Here is a 23,642-nt window from a genome sequence, read left to right as displayed (position 1 = left end):
TGTGGACTGTGGAAAGACAGGAAAACTATAGGTCTCATGTTATAGATTTAAGTAATTTATACACTTTATCCTTTTTTAGTTATTAAATCTCGCACAGTTGTATCTCCAATCTCGTATTCCGATGTGAGGTGAACCACAGTTCCTCTTTTCCAAAACCACTCAATTAATGTATATGCACTTCTCTTCGATACTTAGCACAACATGTATTCTTTTGGCACTTCTGGAAGACATTTTGCAGAGAAATTAAACAGGTCACTCGAACAGTAGATTATGATGTGTAAGGACAAAGGTTTGTAATATTACTCTCTATAAAAAAAGATACCAATGTATTGTGCAGTACTCAATATTTTTTCTGCAACAAAAAAAGGAGAGAATGACAGACGGATAATCCAACAATCGGTAAATAGGGTGACGGATAATCGGAGTTCTACTGTATATATAAACGGATTAAAACAGTTTTTTTACATCACTACGTCCAGCGTTTGAAATTGGAATTACACACTAACGATGCGCATGCGCACATAAAAACACAACAAGAAAATTCGCTCAGTGTCCATTCTACATAATAATCTCTATTCACTGGTAGTTACAGTAGCTATTCTTGTTTCTCGCACGTTGCTATGAAAATTGATTTCTTGCGGTCTACTGAATGGGAAGTACCAAGACACTAGATTCCCTTTTTTATGTTACATGCTACTAAAGTGACTCATGTTTCACTTCTTACATAATTTTCAAATTTCATAGCAATTTTATTTTATTCATAAAGATCACCTTGTGTGTTACTTACATAACCATAAATTAGCAACTGTTTTTTCATAACATTTCTAACCCCACTTATGCATACACAATTGGTAGATTATTCATGTCTTTGTAACAACAAATAATGAAATAGTGCTTGCTTTAATCTCGTTTCAATGGTGACAGTATAAAGCACAAACAAGAAGGGAGTATGACATGGGAAGCTTTGTTTCATACCAGTGATTTCCATCATGCAAACTCGTGGCTTCTTAACGCGTTCCTCCTTTTGATGAAAGGGAAAGAACGTTTAATTTGAGAGCGGAAGAGTAGATAATGTCGTGTTCCAAATAACATTGATCTATGTAATGTAAAATTAATGTATACGCGTATAAAGAATGTACGCAGTAGTTAATCTTCTATTTAGTAATATTTTCATTTATTATAAGTGTTACTGAACTATTTCAATATACATTTTTAATTTATCATTACTTTACTCGAAAAATAATAAATGAAAATGAGTTTTCATGGAATAAATTAATGTATAAATGAAGAATAACCGGAAAGTGTAAATCTACTAAAAATACAGAAGCCCACATTTTGCTTTGTATCTCATCAACTTTTAAAACTATACATTTGAAATTTTTAAGATAGATTAAGAAAACTCTGATTAACATACATTTTAATATTCTAGTAAACAAAGAAATTTTAGCAAAATCTTTGTAAAAAGTCTTGTGAAGAAAAATTGAAAACGCTGAGATAAAAGTGACAATTTTTCTGATAAACTAGTGAAAGGATTTGAATGATTCATTTTCACCAAAGTCTACAACATCATTTAATTTTGGTAACTAGAATAATTTTTATAGATTACTCTGGGAATGAGATATGGTTTTTTATATATGTTTATTGCCATCAAATTTTATAGCCTATATTTTGTACATCATTCGTTAATATTGGCTCTGCTACCTTCCTCTTTCCAGGGACCCACCTTAATTAGATGTTTAATACTAACTCCTATTACTACTGTATATTTCTTTACTATGTACTATTTACCCTAGTTATTTCTTAAAAAATCCATTATTCTCTTATTTTATAAATATGCATGTTTATATCACAGTCTAGTACATACAGTCACGAAGCTCAATATGTAGGGAATATGCATCCATGGATAGTTGCTAACCACTAGAATCGCTACTATCGCCTCATCACAGGCATGCGAAATAGTACCGGCACAGTCTATTATTCCTAATACTCTCAACAACGCAAGCTTCGTGACTGTATATACTAGACTGTGATTATATCTCAGTTTACAATTCCCATTTCTTTATGATTATATATATAAGAATTTTCCTATTATCTTCAATTTTCTTCTGTTTAGTGTTCCATATAATTTCCTATACGCTATTTTCACATTTAGTTTTAGTAATAGTTCTTCAATAAATATTAAAGTAAAGTAAAACGTGTATTGCGTCCTCTTTTTGATTGCAGGAAGGGCATGTATCTTATTACTACGTCTCCTCTTATATTTCTCAACCTCCAAATTTCCACTCTCCACCATGCTAGGATCATCTATTCTTCCCTGTTGTTGATTTTTACGTGTTCTTCCTGTCTCTATATGATTTTCATTTCTTGATAATCATTTACTGACTTTAGAATGTTTAAACTGCTAAACATTAAAATTAATGTAATTAATGTTATTTTTCAAATTCCTAAAAAAGTCATATCTAATTCCCTGATTAACATAGGAAAACTATTCTAGTTACCAAGTTATGAGAAAAATTAACACTTACATAACAGTTTATCACTTTTTCTTTTTTCACGACATTTTTCGAAAATAATTTATTAAAATTTCTATTTATTCACTAGAATATTAAAATTTACAGGTTATATTCATAAGAGTTTCCTTAATCTGTCTTAAAAATTTCAAATGCATAGTTTTAAAAGTTTATTAGATAAAAAATATATAGGCTGTTGTATTTTATAGCAGATTTACTTTTCCTAGTTACCTTAATTACCCTATTTAATTGTATCTTATAACGTAACTTATATTCGTTTGTTACTAAATTCTGAATCAGTCATTTAATAATAGCATCAACTGCGCGGCATCTAGAATTGATAGAATTGGTGATTGTTAGATTAACTTTTCTAAGGTGAGATAGACTACAAGACATCCACGCTTGCAAAATATTCAACCAGGTAAACATCTCACGTCAGGATGCACTCTCTGAATACGAGGTTTTCTTGATAACCTTGGCATAAGCCAGCTGATGCGACATACTTAACTGATGAAGTATCAAAATCAGGTTAATATTACATAAACTTTCATTTACATGGTTTATGAAATAGATGGAATTGAAATTGAATTTAGAAAATAATGTAGTAAGCAAATATCATATTACACGATTCCAGTTAAGTGTGTTCCATAATCTGACACAGGTGTCGTCTAGGAGCAGTTTGAGGTTGAATTAGGACATGGCTTCGAATCCTATTTGAAATGGTTAGCTGATTGTGTTTTAAAGATTTTTCATCTGTAATGTGAATACCAAGTTATTCCATAACACAAATTGGGACTCATTTTGCTAAAGTTACATATCGTTATCATCATTTCCAATATCGGCTCTAGACAACTACAATATACCGTACTGTTGATACAACGCCATAATTTGTTTTTATAGCATGCAGAATAAATTCACCTCAAGGACGGGTTCAGCATTTAACAATTTCAAATGTTCACTTAGAGGTTTGCCTAAAACCGGTTTGAACCTAAGTTTTGTGTTACATAAATATTAGGTTTACATATGAGCCGTTCAGAACAGAAGTGGTGTAAGTCATAATTGGGTAATGAGGTTTAAAGTAAAAATTCTGTAAAATACAGCGGAAAGTAGTAATTAATAATATGTCCTTCGTGCTATCCACTGACTACTAATAGTTTAAATAAATTGAATATTAATTGCTACTTTGCGCTGTATTTTACAGAATGTTTACTTTAACCCTCATTACCCACTCTTGACTTACACCACTTCTGCTCTGAATGGCTCATATAAAGATGGTGCTACAAATGAACTTCTTGCATCACGATACAAGACCCTAGAGCCACCTCACAGACTCAGTCCTTTAAAAAATTCCAGGTATTCATCGAATACGATGTTGGTCGACTTAATTTTAATCGAGTTGTTAGTAATGTGCGAAGCAATCTGTAACGTCAGAGCATTGAATTGGAAATCACTGTTTTACACAAATAAAAAACTATTGTTTGGTTTAATAAGTTTTTTAAATGAATTCAAGGTCAAGTTCATTTCGATACATCGGCTTTTAAAGTCTTGATATTATCAAACAGTCTGAATGTTTGCTTGTTGAATACATCCATTTTTCACTACATCACTTCACTTGAGTCAGTTTTATCACTTCACGTCGTATACCACTTATTAGTTTAAAGGAGAAATGTTCATTGAAATTCTATCATCAAATTCAAAACTATATATAAACCTCTTTTACCTCAATTTGATTAGAAATCTAGTGCTTTCTACACTCTCAAAATATATGTACACTTTTCTTTCTTCACACACACACATAAAACAGAAAGAAATCTGTTCCATTTTGTCTGGACCCCTGAAATACTCACTGTTATTTACACTGCAATTCATATCCACTGTATAGAATCTCCACATGGAACTATGCAGGGACGTTGTGATTGTGGTTGCTATGATGGAGATAATCGGTTTTTATCACCATATCTGCATTACTTGTCTTTCACAAGAAAAGAGAGTGAAAGCTATACCATCAGAATGTGTAAATTCGAGTCTCATTTGTAGAATTATCGAAAAAAAATTAAATCCAGATGAAAAAAGAAGCTAATCCTTCCATTTCAAGAGTAGGAACTGTTGCAAGTGGTAGGTATTTTTAGGAGAAAAAATTATATCTTTTACTTACAATAGGCCAACAGTTACTTTAGAGGCCCAAATATTTTACTAATAACTTTTTCATTGTTTTTCTCATGGTTTAACATAATTTGCTGCATGATATTTTTTATTTTAATACAGGAGGAAAAATATGTTATCTGCCTTATGAAATTGTGAATTAAATTTGTTCACTGTTCACTAGTATTAAATTTCACTTGAAACACAGATGTACCAGTACATTTAAAATAGTCAATTGAGTAAATTATGAATCAACATTGAGGAGTTCGGGAATACACGATTGTAAAATATCGTTTCATTGCTTTATTTACATATTTTATAAATTATATTCGTTCAAACGATTCTTCTGATCGTTGTAGTAACGTCTTTTCAACAACGTCTACGCGTAGGTCACGTAATACATTATATTTTTTGATCACAATATTAAATGGACTTGTCTTTTTGAAGATTAAATCTTCCGGGTTATTCGTCTCATGTCGCGAAATATCGGAATATTTACGAAAAACTATACAATAATTCGGCAATGATTTTCACTTCATTTGAAACTACTAAGTAACTTCGAATCCGTAAGATCCCAACAAAGCAACCAGAAAGGCAGCCATGACAAACATGAAGTTCCTTTGAATGTTTCTGCTTGTAGCCGCACCATGTGGCGTGGCGCTGTCGTCGGCCATGACGCTACTGGCGACAACAACGCCGCCTCTGACGACACCGGGATTAGGTTCCGGCGCCGGGGCGGAGCACGCAGCAGGACCAGGATCGCTGGCGGAGTAATTGTCGGGTCCGCCGCTGCAGCGCTGGCTGTGCTCGCCCAGGCATGCGGCATAAGCTATAGCATGTGGAATGTAGCTCTGGTCCACTGAACCGGAGAAAAGCTGGGGTGCAAGTGGACCCTGCAAGACAGACAAATTTTAATTCATTCCTAGCTTTACGTCTATGTAATTTTACTGTTTTTATGCAATGTGGATATGTTTTAATGGATAATTGACTTCGTTTGTAATAATCAAGGCCCGGGGGTTTAGCCAAAATTTCGTCAAGTTAGTGGTGCACAAGGTATAGAACGCTGTCTGAGTTAGTACACACTTCCACTGCCTGGGGCCTGTTTCTCAAAAATACTACTTTAGTAGTTCACCAGTTACTTGTTACCAAAGTATATTTCACCAGCTCTAGTAGATTCTGTTTCTCAAACTATTTTACTAGTCTAGTAACTTGTGACAATTTTTCACTAGTCACATGATCTCTTTCACTAGTCAGCTGATTGAGTTCATTTGTTTACAGTAATTGGTAGGTATTGTTATTTGAGGTTAGAAGGCTAAGTTTTTTGTGTTTTGGTTTTGATTTCTCTTTTCGGTTAAAAGTCCATCAATTGAATGCAAATTAACTACACTCAATATGATTAATGAATCAAAGGATATACTATTCGGTGCTTTTTCAAGCACAATAAGAAAAAATTATAAAGTAAACGAATGGTCAAAAAATGTTGTAATGAGTGAGGCTGTGGAACTGATACCTCAGAACAAAGATTATGCATACGTTAGGGACACTTACTGGCCCAATATTAAGAGGCAACTTTGATGAGTACCAATTCAAGTTCATTGTATCATCACAGTCTAGTATATACAGTCACGAAGCTTGAGTTGTGAGGGTGCTAGGAACAATAGACTGAGCCGGTACTATTTCGCACTGTATGTAATGAGGCGATATTAGCGACCATAGTGGTTAGCAACTATCTATGGATGCATATTTACTACGTATTGAGCTTCGTGACTGTATATACTAGACTGTGGTATCATAATATAAACATATTATGTAGTTAGTGGGTCTACTGCCGACATGAATGCCACTTATAACTTAATGAAAAATTCGCTAATTTTTTTTTTCAGTTTTACATTTGATCTATTCATAAATTAGTGTCGTTTTATATTTAATTTGTAGGCTAAAGTTGACAATGCCAGAAGAACTGACAGTGGAGGAGGAAAGCCAGCAAAATTCACTGCAGTTGACGAATTGGTATTAGATTATTAGGAAAATATTCTGCATGTGTTGCTGGTCTAGGACAGAAAGACCAGATGGCATTGGAAAATAATCAACATCCCAATTTGTAGAGCAATTTGAATTTTAAAGCTTTGCTGATAATGCATGACTTCTATTATATGCCTTGTTATAGCAGATTCCATTATATTTAACAACTCTCCAAGCTTTTCAAAATTCAAATTATGGTTTATTTAACGATGCTCGCAACTGCAGAGGTTATATCAGCGTCGCCGGTGTGCCGGAATTTTGTCCCGCAGGAGTTCTTTTACATACCAGTAAATCTACTGACATGAGCCTGTCGCATTTAAACACACTTAAATGCCATCGATCTAGTTCGGGATCGAACCCGCAACCTCGAGCATAGAAGGCCAGCGCTATACCAAGTACGCTACCGAGGCTGACTCCAAGCTTTTCAGCACTTTACCTAAACTGTTCATTATATTTAAATAAATGCTCCCGTAAAGGAATAATAATTGTTCTTTCTCGATATAGTTTTAGCTCTTCTCACAACTTCATCACTTCAATCGAAATCACTAAACCACATGTATTAAAAAAATAAATACAATATTTTGTTTTGATTATCTGAGAAAGGTTGTTACTGGTAACTGATAATATAGAAATCACCAGTCTTTTGAGTCTTGTAGGAATATTCCTGTTGAATACTAGTATAATCAACTAGATTAGCATTTTGAGAAACAGAATCACTTATGAACTGGTGAAATCGACCAATATATTACTAGTCTGTGAACTGGTAACTACTACTTTACCCTTGTAGTTTCTAGAAACACAGACTTGTAAAATAAACTAATATTACTATTGTACAGACTAGTATTACTAGTCCATGAGTTTTGAGAAACAGGCCCCTGTTGTAGGTCATGCGGCATTGGGTTCGGTCAGCAGGTAGGGAATACGGTGCGAGTGAAATCAAATCATGCATAAGCGAGGACGTCCGAAAACAGTTACAACAGATACAATTGTGATAGATTATGGCAATGAGTATTTTTCCTCTTATGATCGGAATATTGTTTGTAAGTTGTGTAGAACAAACCAAGAGATGACTGCCATAAATTTTATAGAACAACATAAGGCAACTAAGATGCATAAAAAACATGTTGCATTACATAAACAGACAGAGAGAGAAAAATATGCCTTCAACGTCTAACTTCAGTTCAGACAGACACAATACCTTTTATCCAGAAAAATGTGGGATTTTCTACTCTTTGTATCATTCGAGATAAACAAGAAGATTCTAGAGGAGACCAAAATATTAACCCACGTAAAGGAAACACTAATACCTTCTCTTATTGTCGCACCATCGGATCTGTGCCCCTTCAGCGCTGTCATCGTTCTTTGAAAAGTTAACGCCTCTACTCACTCTATTCCACCCGTTTCTCTCCCACTACGTCAAACAGCAGGCCACGAACCTTGCCGAATAGGGATGTTGCTAAACTTCCGCCAAACAGTGTCATGTCTCTTGAATATTGCTTATAATAATGTGAGGTTAATTATTACTTATTCATAATTTAATTTAAGTAGGTCTAATGACGCTGATTGACTTACGATTCTTTGCAGATAATTATATTATTACAGTGGATGTTTATTGGTTAAATTGAAATTACATCAGAAACATTATCGCTTTGCCAGCATTTTTTAACAGTATAATGTGGATGTATCCATGTTTCGTCTAAATACATAATATACTTTCCTTCTCTGCGAAATTTCGCAATTTTTCCTAAATAACTGGCCCTCCATGCTACAATATCATTTCTTTCAATAAAAATACATCTTGTATTTCTACAGTTTTAAAATCTAAATCCCATGTCTCGAATCACTTTCCGTAGCGTTTCTCTCCCTCCTTGGAAATTTATTGCTTCTCTCGCAACCTTCAATAATTTCTCTAATGTCGGAACTTCTTTCTGCATCGTATAAAATTCTTGTATCTTTCTTCTTAAAATACATCTGTCCATATCATCTACAAGAATTAAAGGTTCCCTTGGTCTGTTCTTCCCTGGTGACTAGCTTTTCATCTCCTGCACAGACTCCCTCTCTCCTGATTTTCTTTATTAGGCGCCCTGATCTACCTATATAAATTACGTAAAAAAGTTGTATTATATTAGTATTAGTTAAGTAAGTAATTTTAATACGTAATAAATTGAAATAAAATAAGCCTCACATGTGATCGCAGCTGCTCTTTTCGTTGCCTGATTTATAGGAAACAAATATTGACCTGTTTGTTTCTCTTCATCGCAAAATGCTATTACTTGCTTAATAATATTTCTTTCACCACTCCGTGCTACAGTATTCATGTTGAGTTGACAACACTGGACTGCAAGTGCAAATAAACTGTCCCGCAAGAAGGCTCAAAATTGTGAGTAGTGGGGGAGAGAAAGAGAGAGGGATAGAAAAGAGAGACATAGGAATACAGGGAGGGAAATGAATTGTCGAGGCTGAAAAGGAATTAAGGTTCAGTTCGCATATCTTACGGGGGCACAGATCCGATGGTTGGACTATACCTTAAATTTGCCCCGTCATAGGCGGAGAGAGAACAGTTTCCTTGGGGGGGGGGGCAAAGCAAAACCAAAGAATCTCCATATAACGAGGTTATGGGGGACACCATTTACCTCCTTCCCCCCGTTATAGCTTGACTGTGGTACAGTATATCGGAATATGATTATTTAATAAAGGTATTTTCGAGGGCATGTGTTACATTCACGTCAGCTATGTTTCGGACCGAGTTGTATAAGGCTTGAACTGTAGGTTTACTACAAATTATAAAAGTGTATAACTTAAAACAATCTCCCTCTTTTTCTCTCTCGTACAGAAACACATGCATATATCAATAAAACTACATAACAGTGCTAACAGAAACTTTTTTTCTATAAATTTTACCTTCCTGAAGATATCATAATTATGAAATGCAAACTCGAATTATTTTATTTAATCTCGTCTTTAAGTTTACACATTATGCCAAGATCACTTTTCTTTTTTCTGCATTGTTGGGCAGTATGTTATTCATATTTCTCCAAGTGGCGGCCTGAACACCTGCAGACTTGTACAGGCTGTTACAAAAGAAATATTACAGTGCTTCCATTCCTCAAATCAGTATAGAAAATTCTTATACATTCAGAAATTTAAAATAAATATTATAGTCCAGACACATGATCTGAAGACATTAACTCATCAATTTAAGAAAAGAAACTTAATCATAGATAAAAGCACAAAAGATCTTTTGAATTCAATATTTTCTAACGTTAGTAGAAAAAAATTCAGACAAGTTTGGGGGGCAGTGTCCCCCATGCCCCCCCCCCATAACTCCGACTATGACCCCCGTCACGTCATGCAACGTAGAGAGAATTTTTTTCCTAATACAGATCATGTTTGGAGGAGAACAGGAGATATTTCATTTGAAAACTTCAAAATGTGTATTGTAATTCATTGTAATAAAGCATATGCTTATTGTATAATGTATAATATAGTCACAATCAATTATCAATCACCAGATATCACATGACAACAATCGCAACATCAATAATTCGGTTCAAAGAATGTCAGGCATGCTTTAAAAAATGACAGTTTTTGGTTAAGAAAACGTACACAAATTAAATAAATTGCTCAAGTATTTTACTGATATCTATTTGAAGTAACAGACATTAAATGCGACTATAAAAATTAGAGAACACCCTGGTTTGAACTGGAAAAATCTCGATCTGTATTCTAATGCTGCATCACTGAGCTATACCATCGATAATTTTAATGTAATAAAGTTTCACTGTCGCAATGAAGCGAGAATATAGCAGTGGAGACGGCTGTCTAAAATAGTGTACGACATAAATATTAAACACGATTTCATTTTCTTCGTAGGCTGCTTCATTGGCCAGCGGCTTCGTTTCGTGAAGATCCCCATTCACAAAATGAAAAGCCATCTGTTATATCTGTATCGTAAATAACTAGCTATTGTGAATGATGTATGCATTTAAAACGGTTCCAATGTTGGAATATAAGTGGGCCACCTCCTGATGGAGGTTTCAGTACCTACTAGGAATTTAGTTATACTTATTTGCTGACAGTAACAGAGGGACAAGTAATAAACCCATCGCCTCAAACGCCACCTAATATGCAACAAATAGATTACTAGGACGCGAGAGAGGAGAAATGTGGTCCCGAAACTCTAATTTAGGCTTGGAGGTATTTAACTTGCCGGATAGCTCCGACGCGGAACATTCAGCTTAAAGCCCCTCCGCTCCGGATTTCTGCGTTCTGAAAAATCCATTGATCCGTCCGGGTTTGAAATCGCAACCCTTAAATCTAGAGGAAAGTAATTTACTCCTAGACTACTGGGAACAATGGTGTAGGTAAACATAATGGCGATTTAATGTAAATAAAAATGACTTTTCTCATTTTTATAAGTTCACAGAAGAGGCTAATAAATTAAAGAAAATCAAAGAAAATAATGATTTCCTTAGAGATCTCATTTATTATCAACAGTAATCTCACTAGAGGTTTTGATTTACCTAGAGAAAATCAAAACTCGAGTGGGATTTAATTGACTATTACACGATTAGAAGTAAGTATATAAAGTTTGGAAGTAACAAAGTACTCCAATACAATAAAATATTAATTGGCTTACGAAAATACAACTGTCTTCAAAATGTATTATTGCACCATCTCAACATTACGCTAGATGGCTGTAGTGTTTTATGATTATGTTTTCTTGTTATCAGTTGTGCCAACTATGGAATCTTCATTGAACTCCGTGGACGGTTACTAGTCAAGAAGGCTTTGTTGATTAAGTTTAATTTTTATTAAAACATTTGCATTCCACTTCATTCATCCGGATCCCAGTAATCAACGTCACTTGACAGATGATTTTCAATAAATCTTAGTATTAAACAATCTCTGATACGTGACTATCCATAATATCACATAACAGAAGCTATAACAAACATAACCTAAATAATATAAACACGTGTTAGAAAAGTTTTAATTACCGTAGGGATCATGCAATAAACAAGAAACGTTTTAATTGACGATGATGACATAAAAAATAAACATGAATAATTTTAAAAGAAACAATTATTGAAAGTACAATTTTCAAATTTGAATGTTTTAGTGGTTGGTGGTTCAGTTGATATTGGACGTGTGCGTAAAGGAAGTGAACTCGTTGATGTACATGGTACATCCCTCAACTTATTCAGGATTTCCGAATGGTGCTCTTCATATATGACCAGTGATCTTTATTAATTCTTGTTCTTGAATGCCAATGCGAGTCATATTTGAAAGTGCTGTGCATCGACTGGAGTTGTTTGTGATTTTCTGTTTTTTGACGTCCAGACCAGTGCAGTTTGAAATGTTGGCGAATAAAGAAACAAATGCTAGGGTAGTGATAAAAATAAACAAATGCTAGGGACGCGATAAAATTAAACAAATGTTAGGAACGCGATAAAATTGTGCGATAAGCAGCCATGATTGGTTGAAATACGTCCTTTCCTACCGTTTTATTGGTCAAAAGTAGTGTGACGTAGTAAAAGTGTAATAATCTACATAATCATGTCTAATTAGGTTCTAATTCCAGTCCAAATTGCTTACCGCTTCCGACAGAAAAGAATCATCCAAGAAACTATACAGGATGGGAGTAAAATAGTCCTGCAGATAGAAAGTGACGATACGTTACATTTAAATGAATAGAAAACCTTTAATACGTTTTGTGATTAAATACACGCTTAATTAGTAAATTAAGTTGGAAGTTTCAGCAGTCCAGAAAGATAGCCGCTAACACACCCCTTCTCTCTTCATGTAAGAGGTCAAAGAACTCAGGCTGTCTAACTGCAGCCACTTACCTCTCTGGCTACAGCGTTGCAGTTTTGTCGCGTTATTCAATGGCTTCAAATTAAGTGGTTTATAAATTAAATTTACAAGAAAACGTCCACCTATTGAAATACGACAGAGGGATGGATCATTCTTTATTAGATTTCGTATCCATATGGAAAAAAATGACGAGCCTACTCGCAACAGTCACTGAATAAGAGGGTGTTAAAAATTTGAAAAAGAAACCTTTTTTTTCCGAGAAAACTATGAAATTCCCACCAATACGGTATTACACTTTTTTGTTAGATACAACATGAGCTATTTGCTCCGAAAATGTGCAGGGTTATTTCATTTCCACCCTGTATATGTAAGCACAATAAAATTGTTCCTTCTTCGAATGATTGCTTGTCACTTCTTCTGTGATACGTTCTTATACGTGGGTGTATGCACTACTGCGTGTTCAGTTCAAAGTGTGTCATGGCTCGCTGTATGACATCATGTGGCTAGCCGATGAGCCTAGACAATTCAATCTTCCTACACTTCAGCAGAGGCGTATTACCTATGTGCCAGAGAAGTTGCCTAACAAGTACGGCGTTCATTCTGAAGAGTATATGTACGCTAACTCCAGTAGTGGAGGAATGTGAACTGTTGGGAAACCCGTACTGGGGTGAGTTTTTTTCTTACTGTCGGGATATGGGGAGAGGTTTAAGACGATTACTTACGTACAGTTTTTGTTGACATTAACTTCGACTATCAACATGGACACGGAGCGTTTGATTTGTGTTGTGGAATGTTGCCGTACGCAACCGATGATAACAAATACCCTGCGTAAGACTTGCCCACGCAAACACAGTTCGAAAGAGGTTATGGAGCACACAGACCGTACAGACCGCCATCTGTTGCTACGACGTTCAAGTTATACAGTACACGTTCTCAAGTTCAGATTGAACGCCTTGATTAATAGGCAACTTCTCTGACATAAAAGCTGAAACTCGCTTCAAATCGCTGACTCACAACAGTGACGTCATGACACACTTTGAAATGAACACCCAGTAGTATCGTGCACTGTTCGAACATGAGAGAGAATATCAAGATACAATAAACTTCGCCCTACTCCATAGACATCCCAACAGTACGTGGAAGTGAAGTATGTAAACTAAAATAATAGAGTCCATTGAAAACCGGTAAGAGTCCTTATGTACTGTTCAAGTTTGTCGAGTCTCTATAGAACCGAAGCTTCCTTTGCTTTTGTTAATTCTTTCACCTTCCTTACATACGTTCGGTGCCTTTCTTTTTAGTTCCTCCTCTCCCCGCGCTTTTATGCTCTAGCTGCATAAGAAAGTCAGGCACATATCTTGCGAAGTTACGCAAAGGAATGAGTATCTACAGGTAATTTTTCTTGTTATTAATATGACGAAGAGTACACTGGAAAAAAGATGTCTGTCACAATGGTGTTAAGGATGTTGCCACTATCTAATTCAATAGATTAGTTCAAACTTCAGTGTTGTTTTATCAAATGTGATAAAAAGGAGAATTATCACTACGGATAGGTATTATTTCTTTAATTTTCAATATGAACAACAATAAATTTTGAAATAATATACTGAATTAGATCATTATCCCATTCTTAAGAGCAATATGACATTAATCTTTTTAACCCTGTACTCTTAAATATTGTAAAGTAAAGATATTTAATCTATATCTAAACAATAATAATATGACGGAAAAAAGTTATGTGATGGGAATAAACATTCATAATAATTTAAACTACAGCTTAGGTTATACTGCCAAAGGACCACAAAATTTACGGACATTTATAAAAAGTACAGACCTTGTTAAGGGGTCAGGTACAGCTTACAGCAATAAAACTGTTGGAAATATTCTACATTTTTTTCCTTCACTACTGTATCTTGTACAATAATGAAAATTGGTACGTGTAAAACACTGTCCTTCTGTTGTACGAAAAAAAAAAATATTTTTACCATAAAAAATTATACATATATATATATTTTTTTCAAAATTCAAAATGTGGCAGTTCACTGTGCAGTGATGAAGCGTTTCCCTTATAACTCATAAACCTGTTAGCTTTTTCATGTTCCCTCTCTTTTATTTTATTGTTGAAACTCATGCGTACAATATCATGCTCTTTCAACTACATTCCTTAATAAGTAATGTTTTTTTTGTGTTAGAAGAAAATACTAGGCTTAATATTTGACCATATTTTAAAAATGAATTTATTTTTTTACGAGACAATCTATCAAGTGATTTTGCATCATATTGTAGATATGATTTGCATAAATACACATAAAAAATTCATAACAGAATGTTGGATAGTTTTTTAGTTATGAGGGACCCGCTTTATCACTGCACAGTGAACTGCAACCATTTTGAATTAAAAAAAAAATAAATTTTTAAATCGTAAAAATATTTTTTTTTCATATAGCAGGACAGTGTTTTACACATACTAATTTTCATTATTGTAAAAGATACAGTAATGGAGGGAAAAAAATGTCGAATATTTCCAAACTTTTACTCCTCTAAGCTGTACCTAACGCCTTAAAACATATTACACAGAGATCTGTGTAAAACATTGCTGAACAAACATATGGAAACATATTTTTCTATTTGAAAAACTACTTTAAGAGTAAGTAACAAGGAAAGTAAGAAGAAAGGAAACGAGCCTAAGGAAGAAAATAATATTAGATATAAGAAACACCAAACATATCCCCACAATTTATTTCTGGCCCCAGACATAATGCAAAGAATTTACGCAGTTGTGCAGAGCTTCGGCAAGGAAAGAAGTTTCGCTCAGCTACCGGTAAATGTCGTTAACATTCATAGGTCGACCGAGTAGGGCTTACATTTCTCCTGAATCGAGCGTCGAAAGGTTTTGTGTTGCGTATTATGGATAGATACCATAGGCTGAAGGAACGTCAAGGTTAGAGCATTAATATACAGCTGACTTACATTAAATGAACTTGAGTTTAGTTTGTGGCAAGGGAGTACATAATCATCAGAACAGCGAATCTTCATTTACGGTAACTATAAGCCTAATACGAAAAAAATCCTCTCAGCCACGTCCTGACGTCTCCTACGACCTGCTCATCGTCATATCGCTTCCCACGGATCGCATCCTTTAGGGGGAAAAACAAATGAAAGTCAGAAGGTGCAAGATCCGGACTGTAGGGTGGATTAGGAAGAACAATACACCCAAGTTTTGAGATTTCTTGACGAGTTCGCACGCTTGTGTGTGGCTTCGCGTTGTAATGGAGAAGGAGAATTTTGTTGACCCACAGAGATGCCGACCTGAACAGCACGTTGTTTGGATGTTACTCGCCTATCGTCTCTAATAAGCCTACTGGTGAGTTCAACTGTCTCCGATATTACGCAAGCATGTGGTCGCCCCGAGCGTAGAAAATCTAACACTCTCGCTTTACCTCGTTCTGTCGCTGACACTCTGCTAACCCAACGACTGACAGTAGGGGAAAGTGGGACAAAATGGTGAGGCTATTGGTTTTCAATTATTACAAATAATTTAAATATCATGGAATGAATATGTTTACCTTATCCTTTTTGTCAAACATTTCTCTATGGAGTGCTGTAATTTGAAATTTCCATTTTCCAAAACGTTTTTTTTTTTCAGAAATCTTGTTTTCCGAAACATGTGCTTTCTCCCCATTTTGTCCAACCGGTATGATAAAACGGGGGTGAAATAAAATTCACAGATATTGATTAGAGCTACAGTCCATATCGTCGTTGTTCCTGCAATAACTCCTATGTGACATATTGATCGATTTTCAGATTTCTGCTCTATTAAATAACTTAAATAGTGATACAGCAAATAATAAATATGTATTATATTTCTTTGTTTTGAAAATGTAAGAATTCACAGTCTCTTATGTACGGCTGTCATAGAATGAATAAATGTTTTCTCTTCCTATTGAAAAATTTTATATTTTGCACATAGGATTTACTGCAGGAACAACGACGATATTCAAATTTATGTTATTTTCTAAATACAAAAATCACATACAAAACTGTCATCACTTTTCTCTACTCCACTGCAAAGTTCATGTGCCCAGTTTTGCATTCCAGACACTGATCCATTCTTCATGATTGGTTGATTTAGAATAGAGTTCATCAAAATATAAACACGAGGGGTCATTACTTTCCTCCTCTGAACTTGAGTCATCTGAATTTGCTTTCACTTTCGTTTTGGCTTCTGATGGCTCATCAAAGAGTTTTCTTGGGACTTTCTTTGGCATGATTACTTTCTAACATTTTTCTCAGGTCTGTTTTTCTGCCATTTTCTTGTTCTATAAATCCAGTTTCCGTTTTTTGGTCTCTTCTACAGTTTGTAATTCGTCCATATAAGATGTTAAAATCAGAACAGTAGTTTATCCATGTCTTCCTAACAATTTACTGAATTCGAAAAAATATATATATATAAATATCGCACAGAAAACTTAATTAATTAACTAATTAGATATACAGCATATTATTTAATGTGCTCATCAGATAAGATTAAAAGAAAAGAACTACATTAGAAAGATAATTTCAAAAAAACTAAAATATTATCACAATTCTATTTTACAAACTGGGAAGTTTGCACAAAATGGGAATCCCCATTTTGTCAGACACCAGTAATCCTCGTTCTATCCAACCACATCTTCTTGAAGAATTTGAGGTGTTATTCGGTCATCTCTTAACCAAAAATGTTTTCACAAAATTCATATTATAGCTAAATAATCACAATTTAAGGCAGCATACTTACATTTTCCTTTTCAAGAATCACAGAAGATGTACACAAGCATTAAACACGAATCATAAATCACTGACTGACAAAGATTTTTTTGCAAAACTTAAAAAAATATTATCTTGCGATGCGTTTTCCACAAGGAAACAACTCTAACTAGAAGCATGATCTCTCCGAGCACGACAGAAAGTAGTTAGTCACTCAGCCACTAGATTTCAACACTAGTTTGATCAGAACATAGGTCTACAACATTCCAGTTTTGTCCTACATCCCGTTTTGTCAAAATTTCCCCTACTCCTATCCACTGCTTGATCCCCATACATATGTTGTAAGCGCCTGTGAATGTTTGCAATGGTTTTCTGCTTCGCAAAGAGAAATTCAATCACAGCTCTCTGCGTAATACGTGTTTCACGTGCAGTCGCTATTTTAAAACTGAACTACATTACAGCCATCTAATGGAAAACGGCGAAACTATATGACGAAATGCAGGACACAAACATTTCAAGTTACTTCACATTTTTCTTATGGTCAGTTTGTGTATAAAAATGATAATAATAACAATAATAACAATAATAATAATAATAATAATAATAATAATAATAATAATAATAATCTACCCCTTCTTCCTTAGAGGGAGGGAGATGACAATCGTTGGAAGATACTTATTTCTTTGTAGTTTCACATTCTTCCAAGAGAGAACGCTACGCGCATGTCTTAATTATCACTGAGACAGTTGAATATCTGTAGAGTGAAAGCTAACTCATTTTGCCACGTGTTCTTGTTGTGAGAAGAAGAAAAACAAGAAAACAGCTCATTTTTCTGCTACAAAATAATTGCTAAGGTGTGTTAAAATTTTAATACATCCTTGAATTCGTAATAACTGTCAAACCTTTGTAATGGATATTGAAGTAAAGGTTCTAAAGTTTGTATTGTTAACAACCAACGACCTTGCTCCGCCATCTTAGGTTGGGTCAGAGCACTAGGAATCTTATCCCGATACTTGGGGAAGATGATCACCTTTTTCGGAGTACGATGGCAACTTGTTGCAAGAGTTTTATTTTTTTATTAATTGCAGGGAATGTGTTAATATTACTTAAGATCCTCTGATAGAAGTCAGTGGATTGAGAACAGTCTTCAACTTGCGATGGAACATGTTATAACAGAGGGTATGAACTGCTTTAGAGCATCGCAAGCATACGGGATTTCTTACCGTACCCTTAAACGCCTCCTAAACAAATGATGACAAAAAATGTACTGGATTGAATTCAGAAATGATTTCACGAGTCTTGCACACGCAATAAAATATGTGCAATTACTGTGTTCCTAAGTAATGATAAACGAATGAGAAAGTGTCTATGAGCTTTAGATTAAGTCAATTTTGTTACATACATGTATCAAACCAAGTTCAGGTAAAATACATATATCAGTAAATGTGTTAATTGCATTTGCCATCTTACCTGACTATCGGGGAAAGATGCCTACAGTGCAGGTAAGAAGAAAACCTGTATCTATAAACAAGGTAATTATTGTTTTCTGTTTTGTACCAAAAATATATTATCAAAATACCTTCCAGACTTTGATATTTCAATATGAAATTTAAAACTAAATGAACAGTATCTTAAATTTTCAATCAAAGAAAAAGTTGGGCATCTTCCCCCGATCCACTCTACATTTTTTAGACTCTTAACACTCTAACATCACTTGCTACATATTTTGTTTCAGGGTTACAAACGTGAATGCCACGCATAATTGTATAGGCTATTCCATTATTACAGTACCTATTGCAATCTAAATCGAGATCAACCAGTCGTGTAAGTAGTTCAAAAGATACACAAATTACAGTATCATTATGAGCAATATCACTGTCAACGACACAAAAGAGACGTTTGTCTCCTAACCTGAGCGTAGATGGGCACGTCCTCGCCGCCGTGCGTGGCCCACTGGCGAGGAACAGCGGCGCCGTGCACAGAGTTGCGACCCGCCACCTCCGTGGACGACGAGTTGCTGGGGATGGGACGAGGCTGAGAGAACCCGGGACCGTTGCCGTACAGCAGCGTCGAGTAGGGTAGGCCGTCCACGTCCGACATCTTGCTGTCCACCCCTATAATTCAACATGCACAGATTTACTACTCATTCACCAATTTCATTTCCAGTCATCCAAACAAAAATTGAAGAGTGCCATAAATTCTGAAATAAATCTGAAAACTTTCATCCTTATGATGATCCCACAGCTATTATAAGCTGAATCGCGGAACCAAATTTCGTTACACATCTACAACATAGACCTAGTGGATAAAATAAAAGACAAAAATATCCCACACAGTACAACATTAGCAACTTTCGACATAATTAACCTATACATAAACATACCCATGAAAGATACACTACAGATACTAGAACAAATGCTCAAAAACAACACACCACAAGAACACATTAAAGAAATCATTCACATCACAGACATCATCACAAAACAAAACTACTTCACATACAATAACAAATATTACACTCAAAACGAAGACCTACCCATGGGATCACCCATTTCCAGCATATTAGCAGAAATATTCATACACCACATAGAACAGACATACATACTAAACAAAGACAACAACAAACACGCAGACAACATCATATATTGGCACAGATACGTAGATGACATACTAATACTATACAAAGGAAACTAAAAGCAGATCCAAAATCTGCATCAACGCATAAACAAAATACACCCAAAGCTACACTACACATTAGAAATTGAAAACAACAAATCCATAAATTTTCTAGACATCACAATAACAAAAGTCGACAACAAACACACATTCAGTCTACAGAAAAAACAACAGCAACACACATACACAACACATCCAACCACCCCACACAACACAAACAAGCTACATTCCGAACAATGGTACACCGACTACTCAACATACCAATGAACCAACATGATTAAAGAAGAGCTAAACGCAATCAAATACATAGCACAAGAAAACGGATACAATCCCAACATAATAGACAACATAATATGAAAGACAAAACATAATCACAAAAAAACATAAGAATACAACACAAAGACAAGAACACGAAAAATACATCACACTAACATACGAAAACAAAAACACAAGATTGCAACCTCATTCAAAAAATTAAATTACAACATCGCATACAGAACAAATAATACTCTACAAAAACATCTCAACACACAAACAACACAGACAAACAAATACAACAACACAGGCGTATACAAACTCAAATGTAACAACAACTTCTACATACGACAGACAGGCAGATCATTTCAAACACGTTACAAAGAACACATCACAGCCATAACAAAATTACAAAACACATCCACATATACAGAACACGTCACAAATGCTAACCACACCTACAGACACATCAACACAGACATGGGAATTCTACACATCCAACCAAAAAGCCAGAAACTAAACACACTAGAACAATAATACGAAATATACACACACAAAAACACATCCAAATGAAATTCTCAACACACGACTCAATTTCAGAACACATACTCTTTGACTCCACGTTACACACCTCCACAGGAAACAAAACAAAAGGCGCCAAGACCAGCAACAACCAGTTCTGAAGAAGGTCAATAAGAGACCGAAACATGTTAACCAGGTAGGATAGAATTTAACACGAGAAAGACATATAATACATATTCCGAATTTCGTTACTTATCGCAGATCCCCAAATTCATGCTGGGTGGGGACGGTGTCGTGAAATGTTCGAACATGAGGGGGAATATCAAGAAATTACAAACTTCGCCCTACTCCATAGGCATTCAAAAATACACGTAAGTGAAACTTGTAAATTGAACTGGATTACAGCGATGTACGGAAGTACATATGATATTTCCATGCAGGAATTCTGCGTTATCATATGATGAAGGATCGATGGAGCGCAGAAAAATTCTCTCCGGCACCGAGATTCGAACCAGGGTTTTCAGCGCTACGTGCTGACGCTCTATCCATTAAGCCACACCGGATTCCAATTCTGATGCCGAATTGGATCCTCCCGGCCACTTAGTCACTCGTAATGACTGCACCTCTGCACATAGTGTGTTGGACATTGTGCCACTGTCACACATCTGTGACACAGTGCATGAGGGTTGGTCACTAAAGGGACCACGACGTATGCATCTAACTTCCGCAAACAACATCATCACGTAAGTTAATAATTCCAATACAACCTTCAACTTTGAGATGGACCAAAAAATTTCATTTGATTTAGTTTATTTAATTCGTGTTGCAGTAAAACTTGGCCCATTATCTTCCGTTGGAAGAATTGTACAACATCTTACTACGTAACAAGCTTGTAGTCACGTCTTTGTATTTTAACATTGAACAATCTATATAATAATAATAATAATAATAATAATAATAATAATAATAATAATAACAATAATACTAAACTGCCCCCCATTGAGGGTAGCCCTTACGGACTCAGTATATTCTCAAAAAATTATTATACATATGTAAACATAAATATTAAATTTTAAAGAAGGGAAACAAAGAAAAGGTCGTGAAAAATTACAATTGCTATTAATGTGGCACCATGTGATTAATTAGGATTTAGCAGGATTTTTTTAACACAATTATCACAATGTCATCCCTCAGAGATATTGGCAGAGCAAACTGCTGTCGAAATTCTTCGAAAAAAGCTGGTATAGTCCCTCGAGCACCTATGAGCAAGCCGAATACCTCAACGTGAATTGAGGCATATTTCAGCTTGAAATAGTTGATTGTAGGCTCATGGATCGATTTCTTCTCAAGGTGGACCTCGGCTGACTGATGACATTCTACTTCAAAACGTATCGTGGGATCCACAATGATGCCCTGTTTAGTGTCAGCATTGTACGCTAAAATATTATTCATTTATATTGTACATTTTACATGACACTAATTAATTCCAATACAAACTATGCATTTGTATGATCACTATTGTGTGTATTCATAAATTTGAAGACGACATCATAACGCTACTAACCACGTCTTTGTACCATTGAACAATTTACTTCTCGATTTTACCTATATTGTACATTCCTGCATATTACTTGTTGTTCCATGAATCTAGCATGTTCCTTTGTATGTAACTATGAATCTGAAGATGGCATCTTAATGCCTAAAACGTTAATCACTTAATAAAGTGTACTATAGTAATTAACACTATATTATACTTCGATAAGCAAATAGACGGCCCTCATATAATATACATACATTCATAATTATTCCTGCTTAACGGCCAACCATTACTGTCTTTATGAAATTTTACTAAAGAGAAAACTAAGAGGTGGAGCTTAAACTGAGAGGATTCAATCCGGCATCGGAATTGAAAATCGATGTGGTTTAAGGATAGAGCGTCAGCACTTAGAGCTGAAGACCGGGGTTCGAATGCCGGTGTCGGAGAGAATTTTTCTCCGCTCCACAGATCCTTCATCATAAACTGGATTAGTTAAAAACCGGTGAGAGGCCTTGTGTTCTGTTCATATTTTCCTAATCTCTGTAGAACTGAAACTCGCTTTGCGTTTGTTCAATCTCTCACTTTACATATTATGCTCAGTGGGACAGAATACTGTTCCCACTAACATAATCGCAACACGATATGAATGAATGTATATATTTGTCTTTAACCAATATACCTTTCAATGAGGCGGCACTTCACATTATTAGTATACAGTGCCGACTCACCGTTTTACAACCCCTCTCGTACAAGTCATTTAGGACATTACTTATTTTTAATTTATTATTGCAATTCTTCCACTAGTCTTTTCTTGTCAATTCTTCCACTACTTTACTTCTAACCCATCATTATACAAAAATACTCTAACCCCCCTCCTGTATGACACATTTCTCCTGACTCAACATCTCTAATTATTTGCACTTTTCTCTACTCACTTTTCCACATTGCTACTTTTTAAGTCTTAGTTTTCTTCTCTCACGATTTATTTCCCCTCCACACCATTTCCATAAGTCATATTGTTCTTTTCATCTTGTTTTCCCCTCTTCCTTCATCACTGCTCCCTGTACTATCTCCTACTTGCGTTACTCTGTTTCTCGCCAGCCTCGATTTAGATCTTAGTTCGTTCACCCGCTTCGGAATTGCTCCCATCTGATGTCCACTATTTCCATTCGCTTGCATTGAGGTCTTGTTCTGCTGAGCTTGCTGAATACCAGTTCGCGTCACTCCTGTTTCATCTTCAGTTAACGTCACTGCCTGCTCTCCGGAAATTTTCGCTGAGTTTGACACGTTTGCATTTGTTTCGCGTACACTCACCACACTCGTGTCACTAACCTCGCCTTTAGATACGATATTCTTGATTTTTTCTTTAAAAAATTTTCTGTTCCTTTCCTTTTCTTCTGAGTCCACAATCGGTTCCT

The 23,642-nt window shown here is 35.2% G+C and overlaps 1 protein-coding gene across 1 annotated transcript in view; it reads right to left on the bottom strand.

The window, feature by feature from the left end:
* Positions 1–425: 425 nt before the first annotated feature.
* The window catches only part of LOC138697021 (alkaline phosphatase, tissue-nonspecific isozyme-like), a 790,521-nt gene continuing 767,304 nt past the window's right edge, over positions 426–23,642 (bottom strand). Inside the window, exons 8-9 of the mRNA XM_069822614.1 lie at positions 19,146–19,348; positions 426–5,545 (exon numbers count right to left, since the gene is read on the bottom strand). Coding sequence (XP_069678715.1) covers positions 5,201–5,545; positions 19,146–19,348 — 548 coding nt within the window. The 3' untranslated portion in view covers positions 426–5,200. The remainder of the gene's footprint in view (positions 5,546–19,145; positions 19,349–23,642) is intronic.

The sequence above is a fragment of the Periplaneta americana genome, chromosome 3, assembly GCF_040183065.1.
Source record: "Periplaneta americana isolate PAMFEO1 chromosome 3, P.americana_PAMFEO1_priV1, whole genome shotgun sequence".
NCBI lineage: Eukaryota > Metazoa > Arthropoda > Insecta > Blattodea > Blattidae > Periplaneta > Periplaneta americana.
Note: the sequence above shows the minus strand (reverse complement) of the source record. Positions and strands in the feature narration are given on the sequence as shown.